Source organism: Eschrichtius robustus, chromosome 19 (genome assembly GCF_028021215.1).
Source record: "Eschrichtius robustus isolate mEscRob2 chromosome 19, mEscRob2.pri, whole genome shotgun sequence".
Lineage (NCBI taxonomy): Eukaryota > Metazoa > Chordata > Mammalia > Artiodactyla > Eschrichtiidae > Eschrichtius > Eschrichtius robustus.
Genome location: NC_090842.1, coordinates 60,557,164 through 60,583,652, shown reverse-complemented (window position 1 = coordinate 60,583,652; position 26,489 = coordinate 60,557,164). Strand labels below are relative to the sequence as shown.

Here is a 26,489-nt window from a genome sequence, read left to right as displayed (position 1 = left end):
TCCCCCTCCCACATCCCCTTCCCTCCCCCTCCCTCTCCCCCGTCCCCCGCCCCCCCCACCATGAGGATGATGGCCGCCGGCGCGGTGCACGGCCTCTTCACGGCCTCCGCGGCCCCGCAGCCGCCGCCGCCCCCGCCGCCGCCGCCGCCGCAACCCCAGCCTCCCCAGCAGCCGTCGCCGCCGCCACAGCAGCCGCCGCCGCCGCCGCCGCAGCCGCCGCAGCAGCAGCAGCCGCCGCCCCAGGCCCCCCCCATGGAGCCCGAGGCCCCGGATTCCCGCAAGAGGCCCCTCGAAACGCCCCCCGAGGTGGTCTGCACCAAGCGCAGCAACACGGGAGGTGAGAAAGGGCTGCGGCTCCGGGGGGGGGGGGGGCAGCGGGCAGGGGGCCGCGCCTTTCTCTAGCCTCCTCCCCCCCCAGATGGCAGGTGCAAGGGCTCTGGGGAGGGGACGGGCGCCCCTCCCTAGACTGGGGAACGGAGAGGGGAGTTGGGGAGGGAACAGGACCCCTTCTCCCTCTCGCCGCGGCCCTGGGCTGGGAGCTTTGTCTGCGTTGAGAGGGCTTTGGGGGGAGGGGGTGGTAAGTGTCCTTGGGGGCGCGCAAAGGATGGGGGGCGTGGGTGCCTCCGAGCGGGTGTCTCTGTGTCCTTGAGGGGTGTGTGATGTGACCCTTTCGGGGCAGGGGTGTTCCCGGGCTGGCGTGTCCTGGCGGGGGGAGGGGAAGGAGCTGAGGAGGCCTGTGGACCCGGAGCTTCCCAGCCTCCCTCCCTGGGGATGTCCTGAGCAAGGGTTGTCCCGGAGGGAGGCATGTGTGGGCCATGGGCGGGATTTTGCGTGGGGACAAGCTAGGTGGGTGTGTTGGGTGACATGGAGGAAAGGGTGGGTGTGTAAAGCTCAGAGAATGTGTGGCTGGGACAGGTGTGTGTGTGTGTTCGTGTGTGCGTGTGAGCCCTGTAAGGCCTGGATGTGTGACATTAGGGATCATGGATATGACAGAAAGGAGGGTGTGTGTGTGTGTGTGTGTGTGTGTGTAAGAGATGAGAGGGGCTGGGCTCCGTGTTTGAGACCCTCATAGGGGTATATGTGACAAGTGCATGCATGTCACTCCAGAGGGGACTGTGGCAGAGTGTGACACATGAGTGAGAGGGTGTGTGTGACATGCAAGGGGGTGTGTGTGGGCTGCCGAATGGGCCGGCTCTGGGTGTGAGCCATGAGAGGCTGTGTGGATCACAGGATGGCAGTTCAGTGTGTGTGACACAGGCGTGTCCCGGGTGGGGTGGGACCAGGAGAAGCTGGTGAGGGTATATGACAAGAAAAGAGTGTGGGCGTGACTCCAGAGAGGCTGTGGCTGGGTGTGACACACGGAGGTGTGCAACGGTGACATCAGAGGGGGTGTGTGCAACAAGGGAAGGTGGGTGTATGACAGGGGAGAGACTGGGGCTCTGTGGTGAAATTCACGAGGGTGTGTAACAAGGAAAGGGAAGGATGGGGGCCCATGTGACAGGGAGCAGGAACGTGTGCATGTGACACCCAAGGGGTGGGAAAAGGGAAGGTGTGTGTGTGACATCCAAGTGTGTGTATATGTGTAACAGGGGGCTGTGTGTGAAATGGTTAGTGTGGGGATGATTCTGTGTGTGTATGACAAGGGAGTGTGTGTGTGTGTTTGTGTGATGGCTGCATGTTTGACAACACAGAAGGGGTGTGTGTGTAAGACAAGAGGGACCCTCACTGTGTGTGTGTGAAGAGGTATGTGTACCAGAGAATAAAAGCCAAGCTGGGAACTCTAGGTGTCTGTCTACCCGTGAGGTAGGGTTTGTCAGGGGACTCAGAGCCCAGCCCGTTAGCTCCCTGGAAGGAGGGAGACCCCAGAGCAGACAAGCCCCTCCCAGCGGTCACCTTGGCCAAAATCTCCGCTTCCTCTGGCCTTTTCCTCCGGATGGGAAAGGGATGGCCTCGGCCAGAGCACACTCTTCCCACTCTATCAGGCATTGTAGTGGGTGGGGTGGGGACCTCCCACCTCCTCTCCTTGGATGAACAGGAGCCGAGTCTCTTCCTCCCATCCCAGCCCCCTGCCACCCCTGGCCAGGTGCGATAGGAAATGGGGGAACCCCTGGCTGCCTGTGAGGGTGTCCAGCAGAAATTGGAGGAAAGGGAAGTTGGGGGAGGGGTGGGAGGGAGTTTCCTGTCCTTCTTCCTGCTCCCCCGCCCCCAGCACACACATGAATGTGTCCCTGCCACATCCTTGCCTCCTTCCTGCCTCACTGCCATTCCCAGTCCCAGGAAGGGTCGGGTACCCAGGCGGTCCCTGAACCCAGCCTGGAGGTCCAGCCCCACCCCTGCTGGGGGGGAGGGGAGGAGGTCTCATCCTTCTCTTAAAGGGGCTGAGATGCTCAAAATCTGAACACTCAGAGCAGAGCAGCACCACCTAACTGTGACGCTGCCAGGACGGTCAGGTCCAGGTGTTTGGCACCTACTATGAGTCAGGCTCTGAGATACGGGTTAATGTCCCAGTACAACCCTCCGGGGAGATGATTTGAGCTGCTTTTTCAGATGAGGAAAACTGAGGCTTAGAAAAATGAAGCCACTAGCCCGAACTCACACAGCTCATAAGTGGGGAAGCTGGGATCTCTCCAACCCTGGGCTGCCTGGCTCCAGAGCTCATGTGCTCGGCCACTGTGCATCCTGCCTCCTTCAGCTGTGGGGAAACTAGGGTGAGCCCTTAGGGACCCTCTCCTCCAGACTCTTCCCAGGGGAAACTGAGGCCCAGAGATGCGAAAGGACAGTCCTCCATTTGCAGAAACCCTCAGGGGCAGAGCTGGGCAACCGTCCAGGACTTTCGTCTCAAAATTGACGGCTCCTTCCAATAATATTTTCATGTCTGTGGGACACTGGGTCAACCTCACGCCTTTTCTGGGCTTCAGCGTCACCATCTGCCAAATGGGGAAATAACAATAGTTACAGATGATAGCAGCTACCAGTATTCTTGCTTACTGCCTTACATGCAATATTTCATTTAATTCTCCCAACTTTCTATGATGTGATACTACTAATAATAAATAAATAATAATAATAAATTATAACAATGGCTGACAGTTATGGTGCCACAGTGCACCAAAAGTACTAGGGAAAACACTGGGCACGGACCAATCATTTCATAATCCTTACAGTCTGATTATGTTACCCATCTTACAGGTGACACACTGAGGCACAGAGAGCTTAATTAACTTGCCCAAGGTCAGTCAGCTAATAAGAGGCAGAGCCAGGATTTGAACTCAGGAGGCTGGCTCCATTGGATGGGTAGACTCTATAGTGAACCCCAGTTTCAGGCAAGCAAACCAAGGCTCAGAGGGGTAAGGGACTTTCTAGGGTGTCACAGCAAGTCGTGCCAGCCTGGGCAGATTGAACTCCTACCCATGGTGCCAGCCTAGGGGCTGATAGAGGAGACGGTGGCTGTTGAAATTGGCTTCTGGGCATTGTGACTGGCAGGCAGACACCGTTGGGAAGGAGACGAGGCGCTAAGGACAGGAGGGCTTGAATGAAGGGGTTGGATGGAAACTCCAGTTGGGAACTCACTGGAGAAACAAATAATCCCAGTCTGGTGGCACGGTAACAAAGAGTGTCTCCCTTGAGTACAGATGATAACTCTTTTTTCTTTCTTTGGCCACGCCGTGTGGCTTGCGGGATCTCAGCTCCCTGACCAGTGAAAGCGTCCAGTCCTAACCACTGGACCGCCAGGGAATCCCCACAGACGATAACTCTTCAGGTGCTACTAGAATGGCCCCCATACTCCTGACTGTATTCCCACCTCTGTCAGCCCCATGCACACAGAAACAGCAACTCCCCACCGCACACACACACCGCACACCCCAAATGTAGCTTACACCAGCCAGACCTTGCTCCCAAGATCCTCGATCGTTAACACAAAGTCAGTATCACCCAGGTTAAGAGCCCTAGAATGAGAGCTTCCAGGGTTCATCTCATCGCCGTCATGTGCTTGGGGTGGGACCCTCGGGTGAGTTCTTTCACTGCTCTGAGCCCCAGTGTCCTCATCTGGAAAATGGGAACTGTTAAGATGCACCTCCACCTCTCCAGGCTGTTGTGTGGGTTCAGTGAGATTGTATGTGAAGCACACGGCATCAGGCCTGGCAGATAGTAAGCACTCAATAAACAATAGCTATTATTATTACTATTATTATCATCATCATTATTATTGCTACGGAGAATGTCACATTCCTGATTTACCATCCAGTGGTGATTCGCCCCAAGGAAATCATACCCCATCCACCTGTCTCTCACTTGGAGGCAATGTCACAACTCAAAGACAGTTGTATTACATTTCTCACACAGACAGGCAACACCGTCATTCACAGGAAGATGTCACCCACCCAACATCCCATCCCTCCTCAGGGGTCCCACTCCCAACCACACCCCTGCCATCTTGTCTTCCGCCAGCGACATCCTCACGCACTCCCAACGACAATATCAACATCCCACCCCAGCCTCCTCAGACCTCCACAGGACACACCGATGCTTCCACCCCCCGACCCCCAGACAAGAGCAGGTACCATGAGTGCAACACCCCAACTTTGGTTCCCCCCGAAATATACTGTCACCAAAACAACACCTCTGCCGCATCCAATTCTGCCCCCTCTCCCGGATCCAAGCCACCTTTCGGGATCAACTCTCGGTATAAAGTGCCACTCTTCCCATAGCACCCCAAATCTTCTGGGTAGGTTAACATTATTTGTGGAGGTAGGAGAGTATTGGTTACTTTTTGGAAACCTTTATACGCATTCCTGAGGAGGTTGGACACAAAAGGGAAGGGAAGACCAGAGACTCAGAATGACTAGAAAGTGGGAAGGCAGCTTGATCCCAAGGTGGAAATATTGAAATCGCAGCAGAGGGGAACCAGGAGCGCTGAAGTTGGCATCTTCATTTGCTGTCCTGTGTAGAGGGAGCTGCCTGGACCCCAAAGGAAAAGCGAAGGGAAGGGTGGGTGGGTGGAAAGTTCTGGCATCTAGATTTTGCTTTGGTAGAAGAAAGTACTTTTTCACAGGCAGAGCCTTGGTTTTTCAAACAGGGTGGGATGTGTGAGGTCTGGGGACTCCGGGTTTAGCTGAGGTCACGTGTCTGCCCTTTGCTGCAAGGCAGGCTGGCAGATAAAGGCCTGGCTTCTTCCTGGAGGAGGTGGGCTTCCCACGGTGGGAGATGCAGAAGATTCTGAAGAAGAGCAGAGCAGACTGTGGGCTGCCATGGGGACTCCTGGGGCTTAGAGTTCTGAGCTTCTACAGGCGAGAGGTCTCAGCTGGTCACTCTCTGTAGGACCCTGGCCTCTGAGGAGGGGCCTCCAAACTTCCACTAGTCTGATATAAGGACTGCCAAGCGCCCACAAGTTTGTCCACGGACGAACTTTTTGGAGGATCATTTTTAGTTTATATCAGTGTGCTTTGGGAGGAAAAAATATAACCAGCCCTTCAAACTCGGACTATTAGCAATGATTTTTTAAATGTCCTCTTTAAATAGATGCATTTACATTTTAAGAGGGAGTGGACTTAAAGGGCATGGACTGTCTGTCTTGTTCCCTGCTATGTCCCCAGGATCTAAAACAAGGCCTGGCACGTAGCAGATGCTCAGGAAGGATTTGTTGGAACGAGGGAGGGAAGAGGGAGAGAAGAAGCAAAGAAATAATAGTACAGGGGGATACAACAAGGGCCAAATTCAGGAAGAGAGTTACAGAGATGCTGGGAGGGTGAGTGGAAGCAGAGCCTCGTTTCTATCAGTGAGAAGACATTCCTCCTCCAAAAAGCAGGGAGAAGCCTGGAGAAAGGTGATGAAGGAAGTGGGGTCTCCCCTCCTCCTATTTCCTAACAAAACCCCAAACCTTGGAGGCTCATTTCCCCATTTACCAGTAAGTCTCTCTGACATAGAGCACTTACTGTGTACCAGACACTGTGATAAGAACTTTACCTGTGTTCATGAAATAGGTAATATTAATAACGATGATGATGATATCTGACATTTCTCAAGTGGTCTGTGTGCCTGAGACCCTCCTAAGTACTTTACAGTTTAGCATTTCATTAATGATAATAACTCCAGGAACTAGCTCTCTCCTGTCCCCATTTTACAGATGAGAAGACAGAGGCCCAAAGAGGTGAGGAGACTCGCCCAAGGCCACACAACCCATCAGTGGCAAAAGTTGTACTCAGTCTAGGGCTGTTTCTGCCATTTCATTCGGAGATTCTCAGACAAAACCTGAGGAAGTGTGAAGGAGGGGAGTGGGGGGCGTCCCCAGTTTTCTTCCGAGCAGACGATTACCTTCCATCTTCAAGAGGGAAGCTGGGGAAGTGGCTCTGGCTGGAGAAAAGATGGGGAATGAAATCAAAGAAGGAAAGAGGACGGAGTTCTAGTGAGAACACCTTCCCATCTTTCTGAACCTTCCAAAGATGGAGAACTGGCCCCCCATCTCTGTGTCAGGTTGAGGGGCAGGGCTGGCAAGGGGCCACCTCTGTGAGTCCAGGGAAGGAAGTAATTTGGGGGGGGGGGGGAGGGTGTCAGGATGATTGATGGAAAGGCACCCTGGGGGGCTAATTACCTAATAGGCTTAGTGGTCTGATTAGGCAAGTTTAAGAGGATTGCCTTGGGCTAAAGGAAACCCCTTAATTCTGGACCCCTCCCCATGCCTGCAAAGCCACATCCAGCCCTCATACCTCCATCTTCACACATCAGGGAACCCAGAACTTTCAATCTTAAGGGACCAGGTGGAGATGGGCATGACTCCCAGACCCCCAGTCCTGCCCCCACTTTTATTTTAAATTTTTTGGCCGCACGGGGCGGCATGCGGGATCTTAGTTCCCCCACCAGGGATCAAACCCGCAGCCCCTGCAGTGGAAGCGCAGAGTCTTAACCACTGGACCGCCAGGGAAGTCCCACCCTGCCCCCACTTTCAACAGAGCAGTTTCTCTTTTATCTGCTCTGGATGTTGGAGTTTCACGGGAGACATTGAAAATAGCTTTCCTTTGCTTAAAAGAAAAAGTTGAAAAACCAGTGGGGGATGATGGCCTAAGACCTTAAGCTTTGGAAGCAAAATGGCCTGGCTCGTCCCTTCCTTTTCCCAGTGTTTATTGCATGCCTACCAAGCGCTGGGCGCTGCATGAGTCCATGGACACAAGGGCAAGCTTCAGTGACGTGGCCCACACTGGATGACTGTGGTACATCGTTCCGAAGGCATGAGACAGAGGGATCCTTCCCCTCCTCAGGGTTCCAGGAAAGCTTCCAAGAAGGGACATTTGAGGGGGCACCTGAAGGACAAGAGTAATTCACTGAGGGAGGGGAGTTCCAGGCAAAGAGAATGTGCAAAGGCCCTGAGGTAGGAGGGAGGAGGGAAGTTTGAGGAACAAAAAGGAAAATGTGTCTAGTGCACCTGGAGGAAGATGAGGGTGTGCGGCTGGAAATGTGGACGGGGCCAAATCACAAAGTAACTTAGACTCAGAAAGTTCCCGAATGTCTACCCTGGGGGCGACAGTTTGGTTAGAAGGTGGGAAAGGTTAGGCACTTGCCTTGAGACTGCATTAACAAAGGGCTTTACACGTGACCAAGAAAACTGGTCCATAACAAAGAATGACCAAAGCCCCATAAAGGGTCCCTGGTGCCACTTCACCACCTCTAGGTCTTTGAGTCTGTCCTGAAGCACATTGGTCTTTAGCCACCAGCAGGGGAAAGTGTTAAGCATGGGTGGGCGAAAAATGAATCAGAGTTGCATTTGAATCTCAACCTAGCAACTGTCTTGGTGCCCTTGGGCCGGTACCTTCACAGCTCTGTGCCGCTCTGTGCCTAAGTTTCTCGTTATGTAAAAATGGAGCTCATTCTACCCACCTCAGTGGGCGGTTGTGAGGAATGGATGAGATCAAGCTGGCAAAGCACTCAGCAGAGCACCGGGTCAGCAGTGAGTGTTAGAACCTCTCCGGAGTCCAGCCCTCCTCTCCCCTCCCCCTTCGCTGCTTCCACCAGTCAGACCACCATCACTTCCTGCCTGGACCATTGCAGTTGCCTCTTGCTCTTCCACCCATGCTTGTCACAGTCTGCTCACCTCATGGGCATCAGAGGGATCTTCTTAAAATCTAAGACAGATCACATCCCTCCTCTGCTCAGAGCCTTCCCGTAGCTCTCATCTCACTTGGAATAAAAACCACCTTGGTCCACAAGCCTGAACACTCCACCACTATCTCCAACCCTCTCAGCCCTCATTTCCTCTGACTCTCCTCCTCCCTCACTCAGCCCCAGCAACACTGGCCACCTCTCTCTCACTCAAACAACGCAGGCATAACCCCATCCCAGGGCCTTTGCACTTGCTCTTCTTCCACATAGCCCCATAGTTCTGTTCCCTCCTCCACAGCCTGGAAACAGTGTATCATAATGGTTCAGAGTATGGACTCTGGAGCCAGGTGGGGTTCAGATCTCAGCCCTGCCACCTACTAGCTACGTGAACGGGAGCAATTTCTTCACCTTTGTTTACTTATCTGTAGAATGGGTTTTTTTAAAGTACCTCCCTCATAGCATCAGTGTGAAAATGAAAAAAACTCGTATTTGTAAATTACTTGGAACAGAGTCTAGCGCATATTAGGTGCTATAGAAATGTTTGATGAACAAAGAATGCCGCATTCTTGGGGAAGGCTTTCCTGGCCATCGGATCTGACAATGCAGCACCTACACTCCCCTTCCTCTTTCCTGCCTCTTTTTGTTTTCTTAGTACTTACCACCATCCGACAACGTAAAACACACTGTCTGTCTCCCCCCTCTAGAAAAGTGTAGCTCTGTGAGCTCTTGGCTGAATCACCAAAACTCTTTTGGCCTTATTTGCCTTATTTGCGAAATCAGGGAGCTTTGTCTGTTTTCTTCATGGCTGTTTCACTAGAACGGTGCCAAGCACGTAGCAGGTGCTCAGGAATTATTTGTGGAATGAATGAATAAATGAGCGAATGAAGATCATGACGTGTTTTATTTTCCTACTGCTATTCTCTTGGTCATTGCTCCTCTGTGTTACTACTGTGATCCCAGTGGTTTCCTAGCCCAGCCCATGCCAGTGCCTCCCTGGAGGTACCGTCCAAACGTGAAGACCCCTCTCCCCTGACTCCCCTCCCCTCTGTGTGCCCCTGCAGAGGAAGGCGAATACTTCCTGAAGGTGCTGATCCCCAGCTACGCGGCGGGCTCCATCATTGGCAAGGGCGGGCAGACCATCGTGCAGCTGCAGAAGGAGACGGGAGCTACCATCAAGCTCTCCAAGTCCAAAGACTTCTATCCGGGTGAGCCCCAGCCCAGCCCTCTTCCTCTGGCCTCCCATCCCTCCCACCTGGGCCCTCTAGGAGGGGGAAGGGCTGCCCTAGGGGCAGTGAGAGTGGTAGGGGGCCTCCCCTCCCCCTAAGGGGACAGAGCTGCCCTCGGCCCCAGGGGCCAGGCCTGAGCAGATGGGGGTGGGGGCAGGGCAAGACAATAGGGCTGCTGCATATTCATGAGCTCATTTGCATGATGTGCTGGCAGATGTGCCCCTTCCCACACACCTGCCCCTTTGGGTCAGTTGGAGGAGCTGGGGTGGGGGGCCAAGGAGGCAGGTGTTAGGGTGTTCCTCAGGGCTTGGGGGGCCAGCCATGCATGTTACATAGACCCTCACTCTTTCCCTTTGGATTCCTCTGTCACCCCATCTTGCCCCAATCTGAGTCGCACTGGTTTTCCATCTGTGTCATTCTTTATGTGTCTCTCATTCTGTTTCTGACTTTCCCATCTCTTGTTCCCTTAGGCTCCATTCCCATCGGCTTCTCTCTGTCTCCTCCTGCTCTGCTTTCTGCTCTGTCTCTCTGGTTCCGTCTGGACATCCCCCATCTCTGTTCTCTTAGCTTCCCAGCCAGTCTGTGTGTCTTGGCTTTTTCCTCTTCCTCCCCTCCTCTTCCCTTCCCTTTCTGTCTTCCCATCTCTCTCCCCATCTTTTCCTTTTCCCCCACCTCTCTTATTCTCACATATTTCTCTCTCTTCCTCTCCCAACTCTCTCTGTTCAGTCACCCATTCAACCAGTAGTTGGTAGCGCCCCTCAATGGGGTCATTCTTTGCCGGCGTTGCCCCTCATTTCTTTCTGCCCCTGCTTGCCCATCTCTCCCTTTACATTTCTCTTTTTCTCCTAAGTCTCAGCTCCCTCGTGTTTTTTTTCTTCCCCTCTCTCCAAAATCAGCCCCTTTTCTGCCTCTCCTCCAGCTCTATCGCCCTTCCTTCAATCATAAATTTTTCCAGGCCCCTCCACTCTCTGTAATCTCCCTCAATATCTCTCACCCCTTCATATATCCCTCCCAAGACCTATGCCTGAGTTTTGACATCTAGGAATCCAGGGAAGGCCCCCTGAACTGCATCTCTGGTCCAGTGCTGGTTCTAGTTCATCCTTAATCCCCTTGGATTTTTTAGGTCAAACACCAGAGCTGGAGCCGAGGGTCAGGACAAATTCATATTCTCTCTCTCTCTCTCTTTCTCTGTGTGTGTCTCTTTCTCTCTCTCTCTCCTCCCTCCACCCCCCTGCCTCCCATCTCACTAAGCAGCTTTGGCAAGAGGTTTAGAGAACAGTCCAGGGAACCTGGCACAACCCCCTTTTCTCTTCCTCCCTGGCCCAGTTTCCCCCTCACTCCTCTAGCCCACAAGATACGGATGAGACCTCTGCTTGGGACTTTCATCCAAGGACACTTGGTTCCTTGCCCCTGGATCACATTCTGTGACATAACACATGTCATTCCCTCTCAACTCAGTGACACATCCCACTGGCCAGGCAGCCTAGAACCCCAGAGGATGGGACAGTCATTGCCTCTCTCCTGGGCCAAACACTGTTCAAACAAGCGGCGTGAGCCAGCGTCTCTCCCCAGCCCCTGGATGTGCAGCCAGCCCCGCTCCCCACCCCTGAATTGGAACTTCCAGATCATACATCATGTGCTGGCTCCTGGCTCAGAGATGCAGGGCACAGCTCCCTACATCCTGGTCTTGTTCCTAGGACTTCCCAAGACCCACAGGAACATAAGAAATGGAGATGCTACTGCTCAAGCATGTGTTCCTCTGCTCCTGGCTGATACCTTTCATTCATTCATTCAACATATATTCTCTGAGCATCTTCTCTATGCCAGCACCGTACCGGACCGGGATGGGGACATAAGCACTGACTGTGACACCCCAGCCTAGCCCTCCCGGATCTCACATCCCAGTAAGGGGGATAAACCGAACACCATTGATGACCTAGAGTGGTCAGGGCTGGGACAGGGAAACCCAGAGGATGGAGGGAGCCCCAGACAGGGCACCCGACCCAGCCTGAGGAGATCAGGAAGGGCTTCCTGGAGGAGGAGGCCAGAATAATAAGAGTGAGCTAGGTAAGGAGCAGTGAAGGGTGCTTCAGGGAGATGAAAGAGCATGTTCAAAGCCTGGGGGTAGGGGTTAGTTTGTTCAGTGTGGCTGGTGAAAGGACAGGTGAAAACTGATAATAGAGAAATTTGAAAGGGTCCTCTGGGCCTAGTTGGTTCTGTCTCACACACACACACACACACACACACACACACACACACACATACACACATACACACTGATGTGTCTACTCCATGAAACAAAAACCTACCTGGCCTTTACCCAAAGGGAGGGGTAGAACACCCAAAGGGTGTCCCCTCCTTGATACAGAAACCCCAAGCCCCAGATTCAATCCCTCCAGGTCATACATGGAGAAACTTAGACCCAGAGGAGGCAGGTACCTGCCCAAAGCCACACAGTCTTCCGTGTAGCTCACCAGACATTCTAGTGATTCTAAAACTCCTCCTGATTTTGAGGAGCTGCCTGAAGCCCTGGACCCTAGCCCCAGAAGAAAAACGGACACATACACTTTTTAAATTTTTTTAGTGATTATAACATCTCTGCAGCCAAGTGCAAAATCTTAAGTGACTACTTAATAAATTCATACATATTCTTTTTTACCATCAAAAATACAAAAGCAGAATTGCAGTCATTGTATGCCTCTCCCCACCACACACACACACTCTCCACCCACCCCAAATTTAGCCCAGGGTGGCTCAGTGGTTAAAAGCCCAGACTCTGAAGCCAGACACCTGGGTTCAAAACCCTGATCTTTCACTACTGGCTGAGTGAACTTGGACAAATCCCAGACCTCTGTGCCTTAGTGTCCTTAGCAAATCAAGAATAATAATATTGCCTGCCTCATGTATTAAAGTGAACAAATACATATAAAGTGCTTAGAATGATGCCTGGTGATTGGTGTTATGTAAGCACCAGCTGTTATTATTAGATATTCTTTCAGGGTTTAACTGAGTCTCCCAAAGCCCCTGCGGACCCTGGTGAAGAACTACAAGTCTGTGAGATCACAGACTCCCTGAGCTGGAAGGAAGCCTCCCAGAGATGGAGAGCTGGGCCACTTCAGTCAGGCTCTCCCTGGGGCCACCCCACCCCCCAGTTCCCACCCTGACCCACACCCTTTCCTATTTACACCCAGACGGAGGCAGCCTGCACGCTGACTCACGCTTGGCTCAGACCAAGCCATTGTTCTGGGGTGGAGGGGAGTAAGAGGAGGAACAGCGGCCCAAAGGAGATGGGGGATGTCGTCTACACCAGTGACCCAAGACAGTGACACTCAGACACATGGCGAGACTCGCTTGCCAGGCTGAGGGATGGCAAGCAAGGGGTCAGGGTGGTAACACTAGCGTGCCACACTGGAATGCCCACAGGACGCCGGACACTCACCCCCACGTGTCCCAGACACACAGGCACACGGAGCCTGGCGCACACTCAGGACCTTTTCCAGACCCAGGGAGTTTACTGGCCCTGCAGACAGAGTCCCACCCAGGAAGAGACACACACACACACCCCACACACCTAATATGTCCAAATCAGCCGGGCACTCACAGCTTCACCCCGGCCAGGCTTGGTGGAGTCTTCTTTGTCTGGCTGTAATTCAGACACTCAGACACACACACAAATACATCAGTCCTCCAAACAGTCTTACATACTGACCCCTGGGGCTGCCTGTTGGTCTCTTTCTCTTCCTCATGTTCACACACATCAGTCACAGAGTCTTGCCTGTTTCCTATACACACATCCTTACACATATACGTGCATTCCACGTACCACTCATCCAAGTAGTCTTTTGAACACCTAGGGGTGTCTGGATATCTCTTTCCTTTACACACACACACACACACACACACACACACACACACACAGAGTCATACAATCTCCAAGTGCTATACATTCATCATACAGCCTCAATGCCACTTCCTGGGATTCTTTGTTTCTTATTCTCAAACCCTCGGGCACACCCAGCTCAGTCTCACAAATAGTGTACATAACCTTGAATGGCACAGCGACACCCAAAGTCTTTCCCCCCACACAAGAGTACACACAAACATCTTTACTGGAATCACTATGTCACACAGTCTGTTTATATCTGTGTCTCTCCTGCTCTTTCTTTTACACACACACACACACACACAAAGATAATTGAGCCAGTCTTGCCCAAGTATACACATGCACACACACACCACTCACCCAGACAGCCTCACAGATGTACTCACACTGGTCAGTCAGTGTTACCCAGAGTCTCTCTCCCATATACATGTATCCCAGCATCACCCAGAATTAGTGTCTCTTCTCCCTGCTGCCCACCCCCAATACACACATACAAATAGTAAGGATGCCCAGGTCAGAACCACAGCCAATATCTGGAGAATCGCCAGCAAAGGCACCCACCTCACCCTGCTTTCTCCATCCCCCTGTCTCCACTCTTCCATGAGTTGCCTTTGCCCCACTCTGCTCTCCCCTCTCCACAGCCTTGCCCTCCCCCACCCCTCAGCCCTCCATCTGGTGGGTCCAGGCAGGCACTCAGGCCTCTCTGCTGTCTCCCCCATCCCCCAGCCCTTCCCCATCCTCTCCAAAAGCCCAGAGGCCGTCGCTGCAGGCTTTCAGGGGTTGCCATGGCAACGGGGCCTCATCCCTAGTCCCCCTGGGGGTGGGCTGAGGACCCGGCCAGCCACACCGATAAGGGGGTTCCAGTTACTGTGGCAACCATTGCAGGCCTGAGCTCTCGGCTTCTAGAAGGTGGGGAGGGGGGAGTGAGTGAATGGTTGCCAAAGCAACCGAGAGAGCCAGCAAGGACTGGGAAGAGGCAGCTGAGCCCTGTCTCCCTTGCCCAGGGCTGCTGTGGGCATAGCAAAGTACTTAAGCATCATTCTTCCATCCTCTGGGGTTGTTTTAAGGGAGGGAGAGGAAGTGCAGATAACAAAACAGGGATTCCACTCATTCTCCCAGCTACCCATCATGGTCTGGGAGCCCATGCCAGCTTGCCCAGGCTTATCAAGTGACCTGGGGCCAGTGAGGTCCACTCTCTGGACCTCAGTCTTCTCCTTGCATTAAGTGGGGCCTGTTTCTCAAGAATGCTCCCCTTCCTGTCTGATGAGTGTGCCCTCTCTCTTCTTTGCTCAACAGGAACCACAGAGCGAGTATGCCTGGTACAGGGCACAGCAGAGGCCTTGAATGCTGTGCACAGCTTTATTGCCGAGAAGGTCCGAGAAATCCCACAAGCGATGACCAAGCCCGAGGTGGTCAATATCCTTCAACCCCAAACCACAATGAATCCTGACAGAGCCAAGCAGGTTAGCAGGGGCAGAGGCTGAGTTTCTGTAAAGCTGGTGGGGTTTGAGAGAAAACACTTCTGCCACGTCACTGGATTGCGATGGGGGCTCAATGGGATAATGGCTATAAAACATTTACCAGTCAGACACATGGTAGTGGTTAGTATTATTGTTAGAGAGTCAGCCTAAGGACTCCAGACCTCTTAGAGTGATTTGATTCAGAAAGAGAGTGAAGGTCTGGGAGAATCTGGCCCAGACCCCCTTACTTATTCCTCCTTCCTAGGATTCTCCAGATCCTCTTCTCTCTTCCACATCTTCCCATTGTCTCTCAAAACCACCTGCTTCCCACTTCCTGTTCTCACCGGAAGTAACCTCAGTGACACCCCCATCCATAGGCAGAAAATTTTAGAAACAGCCTCAGGTACTCCCTCTCTCCATTAATTACTGAATAGGACTAGCCACCATTTTGGGGAAAAGGTGTTTCATTGGGCGGGGGCGGGTCCCTCTCCTACACAGCCCTCTCAAGGAGGGATGGAAGGAGGAGGGCAGAGCCTCTCTGTTGCCTCAGTTACCGGGAAGCCGTGGTGTAGGGGAGTGGCAAGGAGCTGACCAATCGCTTCCTGGGCCTCTCCCGTTGCCAAGACCACCATGCACACCGGGCAGGTGGGCTTGCTGCAAAGCCCCTGGCAGCACGGTCCTGACTGCGTAGAGGGCCAAGGAGGAAGAGAGCACGGGGTTGGCTGCAGTAAACTCCCCGTTTTCTCTCCCCTTCTCCGCTCCCGTATACATGTGCACACGGTGCACAGGGGCGAGATGACCCGGGCAGGCGGACAGGCCACTTGTGAGGGTTCCTTAACGTCTGCCTAAAAGCAAAGACAAGAGAGAGGGCCTCGGTAAAAGGAAGCTGGAATTCCCTGGAATTCTTTTTGCCCTGAGGTGGGGGAGACCACGGGTCTGAGTTTCTCTGAGCTCGTGGGGAAACAGTGGGCAGAAAGCTCTGGAAGAATGCTTCGGAGCGGAGCGTTCCCCCCAAAGACTGCGGGCTTGGGGCTTGGAGCGCGGCTGCTGTCCTTGGTGCTGAAGCAGCTCTGCTCCTCGCGCCCTGCCAGGCCTCTCCCAAATCCCTTTCCACCAGCAGGCCACAGCTTACCCACAGTTTACAGGGAGGCGAGGATATTGCCTCTTCCCTCCGCCTTGGTCGTGGCCACTAGGGGCTCAGGGTTCATCAAGAGTTTGTACATGTTGCAGGGAAAATGGGGTCAGCACCATCTGTGCCCGAGCCTGCCTCTCCACCACCTAAGGCACAGGAACTGTGAAATAGCGGAGTCGAAAGGTTACAGAACCAGGACTTTTTCCTCTGCCTTATTACTCCGGGGCTCCAAAGAATGAGAGAGAAAATGGCTGAAGGCTCAGGCTCTGGAATCAGATGTTGAGTTGAATTTTCCTCTGATACTTCTTACCTGTGTGACCTTAAGCAGGTGACTTGATTTCTCCACGTAAAATGAGATTTATTATGGTACCTACTTAAGGGTGGTGGCTAGTGGTCATTAACGTTTGAAAAGCACTTATCATGTATGCCTAATGCATAGAAAGTTCTCAAACAATGTTCGCCGTTGTCGTTACTATGGGATTTTTGAGTCAGGAGGCAGGTCTATTCCCTTTCTGCCTTGGACTTGCTGTGTTGCTCTGTGTCTTTTTCCCTTCTGTATGCCTCAGTTTCCCTTTCTTTTCAGTGGGGAACCTGGGCCAAACCAGGGCTTATAAATTGAAATGCCTCCAGGATTCAGAAAGGGAACAGAAAGGATTGAGGACTGCGGACTCAACATAGAGATATCATGCCATCCCTAAAGGGGGCAGCTGCTATTCAGCTTCACTTGATTCTTGCCATTTGGGAATGGGGACAGAGTGTTACCGCATCTTCCCCATTTTTCCAGAGAAGTCAAAAATATTTTAAATCAACTGATTTTTCAATTTTGGCTCAGTTTTTAAAACACTGTGTGGCTGTGGGCTGGCTATGGGCTGACCATCACCAGTTTGCCACCTCTGGGCTAGACCGGTGATTCTCAGCCCTGACTGGTATCTGAGTCATCTGGGTAGCTTAAAAACACAGATCCCTGAGTTGTGGCCTGGAGCCACTGAATCAGAGTTTCCGGGGAGAAGGCATGGGAATCTGAACGTGGACTCTGGCCTGGGATCAGATCCTGGCTCTACTGGTCACTATCTGTGTGACCTTAAGCAAGTTACTTAACCTCTCTGTGCCTCCGTTTTCCAATCTATAAAGTGTGATAATAACAGTACCTACCTTGTAGGGTTGTTGCTAAACTTACGTAAGTTACTATATGAAAGTATTTAGAAAAGTGCCTGGCACATGGTAAGCACTGTTAACGGCTGCTGCTGTTAATTGTTGTTGTTGTTATTATTATTTTTAAATCTCCAGACTTGCAAACCTCTGAGGCAGATGGTCTCTGAGGTCTTTCTGGCTCTAAGACACCTACAATTCTATGGCTCTGAGATTCCAAGATTCTAGACATGTATTATTCTAACAGTCTACTGTTCTAACATCTAAGATTCTGTAGAACTGCATGTGCAGATGTAAGCTGCTGTGGTCTTGCAATCTGGGCCTATCACGAAGGCAGCTACTGTTTTCTGAGGGCTTCCCATGTGCCAGGCACTAAGGGATCATTTTAGTCATTGAATATTCTCCATAATTGTATACAGTAGCTGTGGTTATGTCAATGTCAGAGATGAGGAAACGGAAGCACAGAGAGGTGAAGTCATTTGCTTTCACCATTTCTTGGCGAACACAGTTCCTTGGATGAAAAGGTTCCATCCTTCCCCCATTGCTCTGAAATGCTGTATCACATACTAAATACCTCTTTACCCTTAGGCCTGGTTTTGTACATTTTTCTGTTCTATCCCCTTGACTTGTCAGACTTCTTTTTTTCCAATGATTTCTTTAAAATAACAGCTGTATTGAGATATAATTCACATACCGTAAAGTTCACCATTTTAAAGTGTGTAATTCAGTGGTTTCAGTATATTCACAAAGTTGTGCATTGATCACCACTATCTAATTCTAAAACATTTTCACCACCCCAAAAAAAGCCCCATAGCCATTAACAGTAATTTTCCATTCCCCCAGTGCCTCTGCCCCAGCCCCTTCCCACCATTAATCTACTTTTAGTGTCTATGGATTTCCCTATTCTGAATAGTTTATATAGATTGAATGATATTTCTGTGGCATTTTGAGTCTGGCTTCTTTCCCTTAGCATAATGTCTTCAAGATTCATCCATACTGGGAATTCCCTGGCAGTCCAGTGGTTAGGACTCCACGCTTTCACTGCTGAGGGCACAGGCTCAGTCCCTGGTCAGGGAACTAAGATCCCCACAAGCCGCGTGATGCGGCCAAAAAAAAAATTTTTTAAAAGATTCATCCATACTGTAGCGTATAACAAAACTTCATTCCTTTTTATGGCCAAATAATATTTCACTGTATGGATATACCACATTTTGTCTATTCATCAATTGATAGAAATTTGGGGTGTTTCTACTTTTTAGCTATTATGAATAATGCTGCTAATGAACATATGTGTGGATGTATGTTTTCAGTTCTCTTGGGTATATACCTAGGGTGGCATTTGTAGGTCATATGATAAATCTACATTTAACTTTTTGAAGAACCGCCAGACTGTTTTCCAAAGTGGCTGTACCACAGATGTGGGATTTAAATCCAGGTCCGCCCATGGGGATAACAATGACAACCACCATTTCATGTGTACCCACTATGGGCACATATTAATTGCCTGCTCTCATGGCATCCAATGCTTGGCACATAGTAGGTGCTCAGCAAATGTTGCTTGTTTGAATGAATGGGTGATGACGTGCCCATGGGGACCAAGCAGAAACATGACTGAGGGGAGGTAGTCTGGTATAACCTGGCAGAGGTAGGCACTACGTGTCATCTGAAGGGCAGCCATACTCAGTTCTGGCTCATTGTGGCCATGCTTGAATTTCAAGCTCATCATTTCATGCGTGATCTCTATTAGACCTCACAGTAATCCTATGGAAGAGGTATGAATATCCCCATTTTATGGAAGAGAAAACTGAGTTTCCAAAAGATTAGGTCCCTTGCCCAGAACCAGCGGCGGAGCCAGGATCTGAACCTGAGCAGGTGCCTCCAGAGTCCAGGGCAGCTTGTCAGGGATTTGTGTGCAACGGACTGCAAACTGGTAGTCTGGCTGCTACACAGTGGTTCCTAGACGTTTTGAAGTGGTTGCCAACATTTAAAAACTAGGATGCTTCACATTTTACAAGTCAGAATTGCCAGTTAATCTATAAAACTCATATCAGGCTGAATTTGAATATCACACACACACAGAGACCACCACCACCACCAGGTGAGATGCACCTGGCTGCCTCCACCCAGCCCCATTCCTGCTTGGTCCTTTGGGCATTTCATCATCCATTCTTTCATCCATCCATTCATTCACCCACTCTTGGCTAGGTATGTGCCAGGCATTCCTCTAGGCACTGAGAACCCAGCAGTAAACAATACAGACACAAATCTCTACCCTTGCGGATCTTAAATTCTTCCCTGGAGAATCAGAAAATAAGTAAATAAATAAAATGTATGGGATGTCAGAGAGTGAAAAGTATTATGAAGACAGAGAAAAAGGAAAGGAAGTATTGGGGCCTTTTTTTCTCTTAACTTTTTATTTGGAAAATGTTTAAAGAACGTTACAGTGAACTCCCTATACACTGCACTTAGATTCACCAATTGTTAACACATGTTTTATCTGTACACACACACACACACACACACACACACACGTTGGTTTTTTGTTTGTTTTTTTGTTGATCTATTTGAAAGTAAGTTGTAGATCTCATGACTCTTCACCTCTAAATACTTCAGTGTGTACCTCCCAAGAACAAGGAGAGTCTCCTATGTTATTATATTACTATTATCACACCTATAAAAATTAACACTGAATTCATAATATTATTTAATAAAAAGTCCATATTCAGATTACCCCAAAATATCTTTTATATCTATAAAGTATTTTTATTAAAGATTCAGTCAATGTTCATGCATTGCATTTGGTTGTTATACCTCCTTAATCTCTTTTAATCTAGCATAGTCTAGGATATATTTTTGAAGGTAGAGCCAACAGAATTGCTGATTGGATGTTGAGTGTAAAGGAAAGAAAGGACTCCTAAGGGTTGGGACTGAGTAGTGGAAGGATGCATTTCCATATGCTGAAATGAGGAACACCATGGCAGAAACACATTTGAGGAGGAAGATGAGGAGTTCCATTTTGGATTTTAAGTTTGAGGTGTCCACTCAACATCATACTAGAGATGTGAGGTCAGCAGTTGTGAGTCTGGAGGTATCCATGCTGGAGATGTAAAATAAACACAGACAAGCTTTGATAATCAGGTGGTCAGGGAAGGCCTTTCTGGGGAGGTGCATTTGTGCAGTGAATGAAGAGAGGGACGAGCCGTCTTTTCTGGGGAAAAGCATTCCAGGTGAGGGAACAGCAGGTGCAAGGTCCCTGAGTCTGGGCAGAGCTTGGCAAGTTGGAGGAACAGCAGGGAGTCTGGTGTGTCTGCAGTGGAGTCAGCAAGAGGGAGGGAAGAGTGAAGTCAGGGAGATCAACAGGGAACAGAGCATGTCAGAGCAGTGGTTCTCAGCCCTGTTTGCTTGTTTGAAGGGAACCAATGTCCCCTTTCTCCTACAAATATTTTCCTATGCCCACTTTACTCTCTGAAATTATATATATAATATGTCTGTTTGTATAAATAAAAAACATATCTGGGGCTTCCCTGGTGGCACAGTGGTTAAGAATCCGCCTGCCAATGCAGGGGACACGGGTTTGATCCCTGGTCCGGGAAGATCCCACATGCCGCGGAGCAACTAAGCCTGTGTGCCACAACTACTGAGCCTACGCTCTAGAGCTCGTGAGCCACAACTACTGAGCCCGCGTGCTACAACTACTGAAGCCCACGCGCCTAGAGCCTGTGCTCCACAACAAGAGAAGCCACCACAATGAGAAGCCCGCGCCCCTCAAGGAAGAGTAGCCCCGGCTCGCCGCAACTAGAGAAAGCCCGCGCAGCAACGAAGACCCAACGCAGCCAAAAATAAATAAATAAATAAATTTATTTTTTAAAAAATCTACATCTATAAGATTTCTTAAAATTTATTTATTTTATTTATTTATTTTTGGCTGCGTTGGGTCTTCGTTGCTGCGCGGGCTTTCTCTAGTTGCGGCGAGCTGGGGCTTCTCATTGGGGAGCACAGGCTCTAGGCGCGTGAGCTTCAGTAGTTGTGGCTCGCGGGCTCTAGAGCTTAGGCTCAGTAGTTGTGGCGCACGGGCTTAGTTGCTCCGTGGCATGTGGGATCTTCCCGGACCAGGGCTCGAACCTGTTGTCCCCTGCATTGGCAGGCGGATTCCTAACCACTGCGCCACCAGGGAAGCCCTATATTTTAACAATTTTATTGAGATATAATTCACATAAATACATTTGACCCATTTAAAGTGTGCAGTTCAATGGCTTTATTATATTCAGAGTCCGGCATCCATCACCGCAATCAATTTTAGAATATTTCATTTCCTCAAAAGGAAACCTTGATCCCCTTAGCTAGCACCCCTCAATCCTCCCAGCTCTCCCCACCCCAGCCCTAAGCCACCACTAATCTACTTTGTCTCTATAGATTTGCCTATTCTGAACATTCATATAAATGGAATTATACAATATGTGGTCTGTTGTGCCTTACTTCGTTCACGCAGCATAATATTTTCTAGGCTCATCCGTGTTGCAGCATGCATCAATCCTTCATTCATTTAAATTGACTGCCAAATAATATTCCATTGTATGGATGTATATTTTCTATATCCCATAAGACTTTCAAATAAAGGAGAGATGAAAGGAAGGTTATTTGTTATAAAATAAGGTGAATTTTAATATGTAAATACTCAGCCAGGGCCACAGTAGAATAAATAATGAAATAGTCAGCTGCTCACACCTAATGTGGCCTGAGTGAGACAGAGCGTAGTATTGGAGACTTAAATGATACAGGTGGCATTACTACGGAGGTCATGGTTTTCTTTTTTTTAATTGAAGTATAGTTGATTTACAGTGTTGTGTTAATTTCTGCTGTACAGCAAAGTGATTCAGTTATACATATATATATATACATTCCCTTTTATAGTCTTTTCCATTATGGTTTATGACAGGATATTGAATATAGTTCCCTGTGCTATACAGTAGGACCTTTTTGTTTATCCATTCTATATATAATAGCTTGCATGATGTCATGGTTTTCTAAAATGATGAACAACTCTTGGTAAAATTCAGAACAAAATAAAGTACAATCTTCCCTTGATTTACCAATAGTTACATCCCTGGAAATTTCAGTAGATCTTAAAACCGTGCAAAAGAAAAAAATACTTGGTACTTACACGTATCATGGGGCTCAGTTCTGGCTGCGAGACTTATAAGCAGACTTCTCGCCAACATGAACGTCCAGGGGGACATTCAAAAGTTGTACAGGACCTGGGACTGTTCTTCATTGTGAGGAACTGACTCACATTACGGGGTGCAAACATCCCTGACCCTGCCCACTGAATGCCCGCATCTGCCCCCAGTCATTGCAGACAACCAAAACCACTCCCACAATTTTCCTAACACCCCCAGGGTCTGGCTTGGGGGTGGAAAGGAGAGGCAGAGATGAAAGCTTCAGAGGGTAGAATCCACAGGTCTGAGGGGACGTGAGAAGGATTGAGAAGGAGGAATTTGTGTGTAAAAATGCTCTTGGAGATGTGAAAGGAGACATTTGGTTTTGAAATATACCCACTGGAATCAGGATTGATACGGGGGCTTCCCTGGTGGCGCAGTGGTTAAGAATCCGCCTGCCAATGCAGGGGACATGGGTCCGGGAAGATCCCACATGCCACGGAACAGCTAAGCCCGTGCACCACAACTACTGAGCCTGCGCTCTACAGTCTGCATGCCACAACTACTGCGCCCACGTGCCACAACCACTGAAGCCCGCGCACCTAGAGCCTGTGCTCCGCAACAAGAGAAGTCACGGCAATGAGAAGCCCACGCACCGCAACGAAGAGTAGCCCCCGCTCGCCGCAACTAAAAGAAAGCCCGCGCACAGCAACGAGGACCCAAAGCAGCCAAAACTAAAAAATAAATAAATTTATTAAAAAAAGATCCGATTTGTAGCTGCAAAGGATGGGCTGCTCTACAACTGAGAAGGGGGACCCTCATATGTAAGTGACCAATTTTCTCCATCTTCTCTGATGTAAGCTTTTTTTAATCATCATTTTTTGCAGATAAGACAACTATATTAGATTGCTAGAGCTGTTATAACAAAGTACCACGAACTGGGTGGCTTAAACAACAGAAACTCATTTTCTCACAATTCTGGAGGCTAGAAATCTGAACTCAAGGCATCGGCAGTGCTGGTTTCTTCTCAGGCCTCTGTCCTTGGCTTGTAGATAGCCACTGTCTCTCTGTCTTTTTTTTGCGGGGTGGGGGGCCCGTGCCGCACAGCTTGCGAGATCTCAGTTCCCTGACCAGCGATTGAACCTGGGCCACGGCAGTGAAAGCCTGGAATCCTAACCACTAGGCCACCAGGGAGCTCCCCGCCTCTGTCTTCACATGGTCCTCCCCCTGTGTGTGTCTGTGTCCTAATCTCCTCTTCTTATAAGGACACCAACCATATTGGATTAGGGTCCACCCTAATGACCTCACTTAACCTTAAATGCCTCTTTAAAGACTCTGTCTCCATATACAATCATATTCTGAGGTATTAGGGGTTATGAGTTCACCATGTGAATTGGGGTGGGAGGGGACAGCAATTCAGCTCATAACAACAATGAAGAGCTTAAGCGAGGTGACCATGTCATAAGGTGGAAAGCACAATGGAGCAGGAATCCACGAGGCTGGATTTCAGTTCCTTCGCTGTCTGGGTGACCTTGGGGCAAGTCCCTTCACCTCTTAGGCCTCAAGTGGCTCATCTGCAAAGTGAGACTAATGATGCCTTTTCTGGGGCTGAGAGTCGGAGTACTTAATGATATAGAAGGACATGGGCACCAATGCAAGATCGGAGAGGGGTCCTGGAGGGCTCCCACTGGGTTAGTCATTCAGCTTCTAGGTGCCGGATGGAAGGGAGGTCCCAGATGGAGGGGAGGTCCCAGGGGTCCCAGGAACCGGGTGGCTGAGAGGCTACTAAGGAGAGATGGAGTACCAGCTCCTTTTTTTTTTAACCAATGAATATGGAAATATTTCAATATTTCTAACCAGTAGAATCATACTGGTGCATATCAAGGGGGCGTGCTGGGCTTGATTTTGGACATTTGAGAGCCGGGGTGGGAAATGACTTGAGATGGCAAGTCTTAGACTAATGTTGCCCTTCAGTCTCCGATTGCCCCCCTAAAGACCCTCCCTCTGGCTCCCCACGCAGGCCAAGCTGATCGTCCCCAACAGCACGGCGGGCCTGATCATCGGCAAGGGGGGCGCAACAGTGAAAGCCGTGATGGAACAGTCGGGTGCTTGGGTGCAGCTGTCCCAGAAGCCGGAGGGCATCAACCTGCAGGAGCGCGTGGTGACGGTCAGTGGCGAACCGGAGCAGGTGCACAAGGCCGTGAGCGCCATCGTGCAGAAGGTACAGGAAGATCCCCAGAGCAGCAGCTGCCTGAATATCAGCTACGCCAACGTGGCTGGCCCTGTGGCCAACTCCAACCCCACTGGCTCGCCATACGCCAGCCCCGCTGATGTGCTGCCCGCCGCTGCCGCTGCCTCGGCCGCTGCCGCCTCTGGCCTGCTGGGCCCGGCGGGGTTGGCGGGCGTGGGAGCCTTTCCTGCCGCCCTGCCCGCCTTCTCGGGCACCGACCTGCTGGCCATCAGCACGGCGCTTAACACGCTGGCCAGTTACGGCTACAACACCAACTCCCTCGGCCTGGGCCTCAACTCGGCCGCAGCCTCTGGGGTCCTGGCCGCCGTGGCCGCCGGTGCCAACCCTGCCGCCGCCGCCGCTGCCAATCTCCTGGCATCCTACGCCGGTGAAGCAGGGGCCGGGCCAGCCGGCGGAGCTGCTCCACCTCCACCCCCGCCGCCTGGAGCCCTGGGGTCCTTCGCCTTGGCCGCTGCCGCCAACGGCTACCTCGGGGCCGGGGCGGGCGGCGGGGCGGGCGGAGGGGGTGGCCCGCTGGTGGCCGCTGCGGCCGCAGCGGGGGCGGCTGGGGGCTTCCTGACGGCGGAGAAGTTGGCGGCTGAGAGTGCCAAGGAGCTGGTGGAGATTGCGGTGCCTGAGAACCTGGTGGGAGCCATCCTGGGCAAGGGGGGCAAGACGTTGGTGGAGTACCAGGAGCTGACAGGCGCCCGCATCCAGATCTCCAAGAAGGGAGAGTTCCTGCCAGGCACGCGGAACCGGCGGGTCACTATCACGGGCAGCCCCGCGGCCACGCAAGCCGCTCAATACCTCATCAGCCAGCGGGTCACCTACGAGCAGGGAGTGAGGGCCTCAAACCCCCAGAAAGTGGGATGAGGCCTGTGGTGTGTGCTCCCACCCGGCTCCTGTCCCTCCTTTTCCTCCTCCTCCTCCTCCCCCTCCCCCTCCCCCTCCCCTGCCCCCCAACTCCTGACCTCAGCTCGGTAGAGTCCTGCTCCTCTTGGGATGGGGCTGGGGTAGGCCTGACTGCACCCCCCCTTTCTGGTAGTCATAGGCAGGATTGAGTGATGGCTGGGGATGGGGCCCAGAAGCTCCCTCCCCAGCCCTGAACTGACCCCTTCTTCCTTCCTCCCTATGCTTGACTGGGCCTGACCCTCCTCTCCCAGGGCCCAGGTCTGTGTGATATCTGTATATATTGCATTTTGTTGATTTTAATAGAAAACAAAGCGTTATTTTCTCTTTCTTTCCCTCCTTTTTTTCCCTTCCTTTGATAAGGATTTCCCCCCCCCCCTTTATAAGTTTTTGTTTCCATATGGGAGGAGGGGAGGGAGCCTCTGGGTCACCTAGAAAGAGGGGCCGCCCCAAAACAACACCCCGCCTCTCCTGCTTTCAGCTCCGGATCTGAGGGACCTGATGGGAGCAGAGGTAGCAGAGGAGTCTGAGTTGAAGTGGGGCATTTGGAGCAGGGACCCCGGAGTTCCCAGATTTTCTCAGCTACTCTCCCCTCACTGAAGTTGCCCCTCCTAGGTGGGACTTTTCACTTTTTTGTTGTCAGGTTGTATGGGGGGAGGGGTGCGGTGCTGCTGGGACTGAGGCCGGCTCTGGGATTGGGCCAGTCCGGTGGGCAAGACTCTGGCACAAGGCTGGAACAACTTCCTGTGGCATCTCCTATGGTTTTTCCTAGAGTAATGGGCATGAAGGTCCCTGTTGTGCTGTCACTGAGTCAAGTACTTTCTGGGGTGCTTCTGGCACTCCCTATGATGTCACAGGAAGTAGTTCCCTGGAGGTCACTTCCTGTGATGATAGGAGAGACAGGTACTTCCTATGATGTCTCAATGAGCCTTCCTGGAAGGTTACTTCATGGTATCATGGGGGCGTGTACTTCCTGTGGTGTCTCCAGGTTACTTCCAATGATGTCATCGGGGTGAAGCATGCACTTCCCGTATCAGGCCATGGCCAGTCACTGATCCTCCTTCTCTACCCACACCCCTCTTTGGTGGGTCTTGGCCTGGGGGTCTTCCTAGGAGGAGAATAAGGGGTGGGAGTTGGATCTAATCTGGAGGACTCTAAGAAAGAAGACCCACTATTGTCAGGGTCATCTCCATCCAAACGCACCAAGTCTGAACTCACCTGGCAGGGAGGGGGTGGGAGATGGAGCTGGTGAA

General features: G+C 51.2%; 1 protein-coding gene across 1 annotated transcript; it reads left to right on the top strand.

Annotated features, from left to right (window-relative positions):
- Nucleotides 1-237: 237 nt before the first annotated feature.
- Nucleotides 238-25,200, top strand: NOVA2 (NOVA alternative splicing regulator 2). The gene is made up of 4 exons (XM_068528686.1): nt 238-337; nt 9,153-9,296; nt 14,497-14,663; nt 24,118-25,200. The coding sequence occupies exons 1-4, from the start codon at nt 253-255 to the stop codon at nt 25,198-25,200; spliced, it is 1,479 nt and encodes a 492-aa protein (XP_068384787.1). The 5' UTR covers nt 238-252.
- The last annotated feature ends 1,289 nt before the right edge of the window (nt 25,201-26,489 follow it).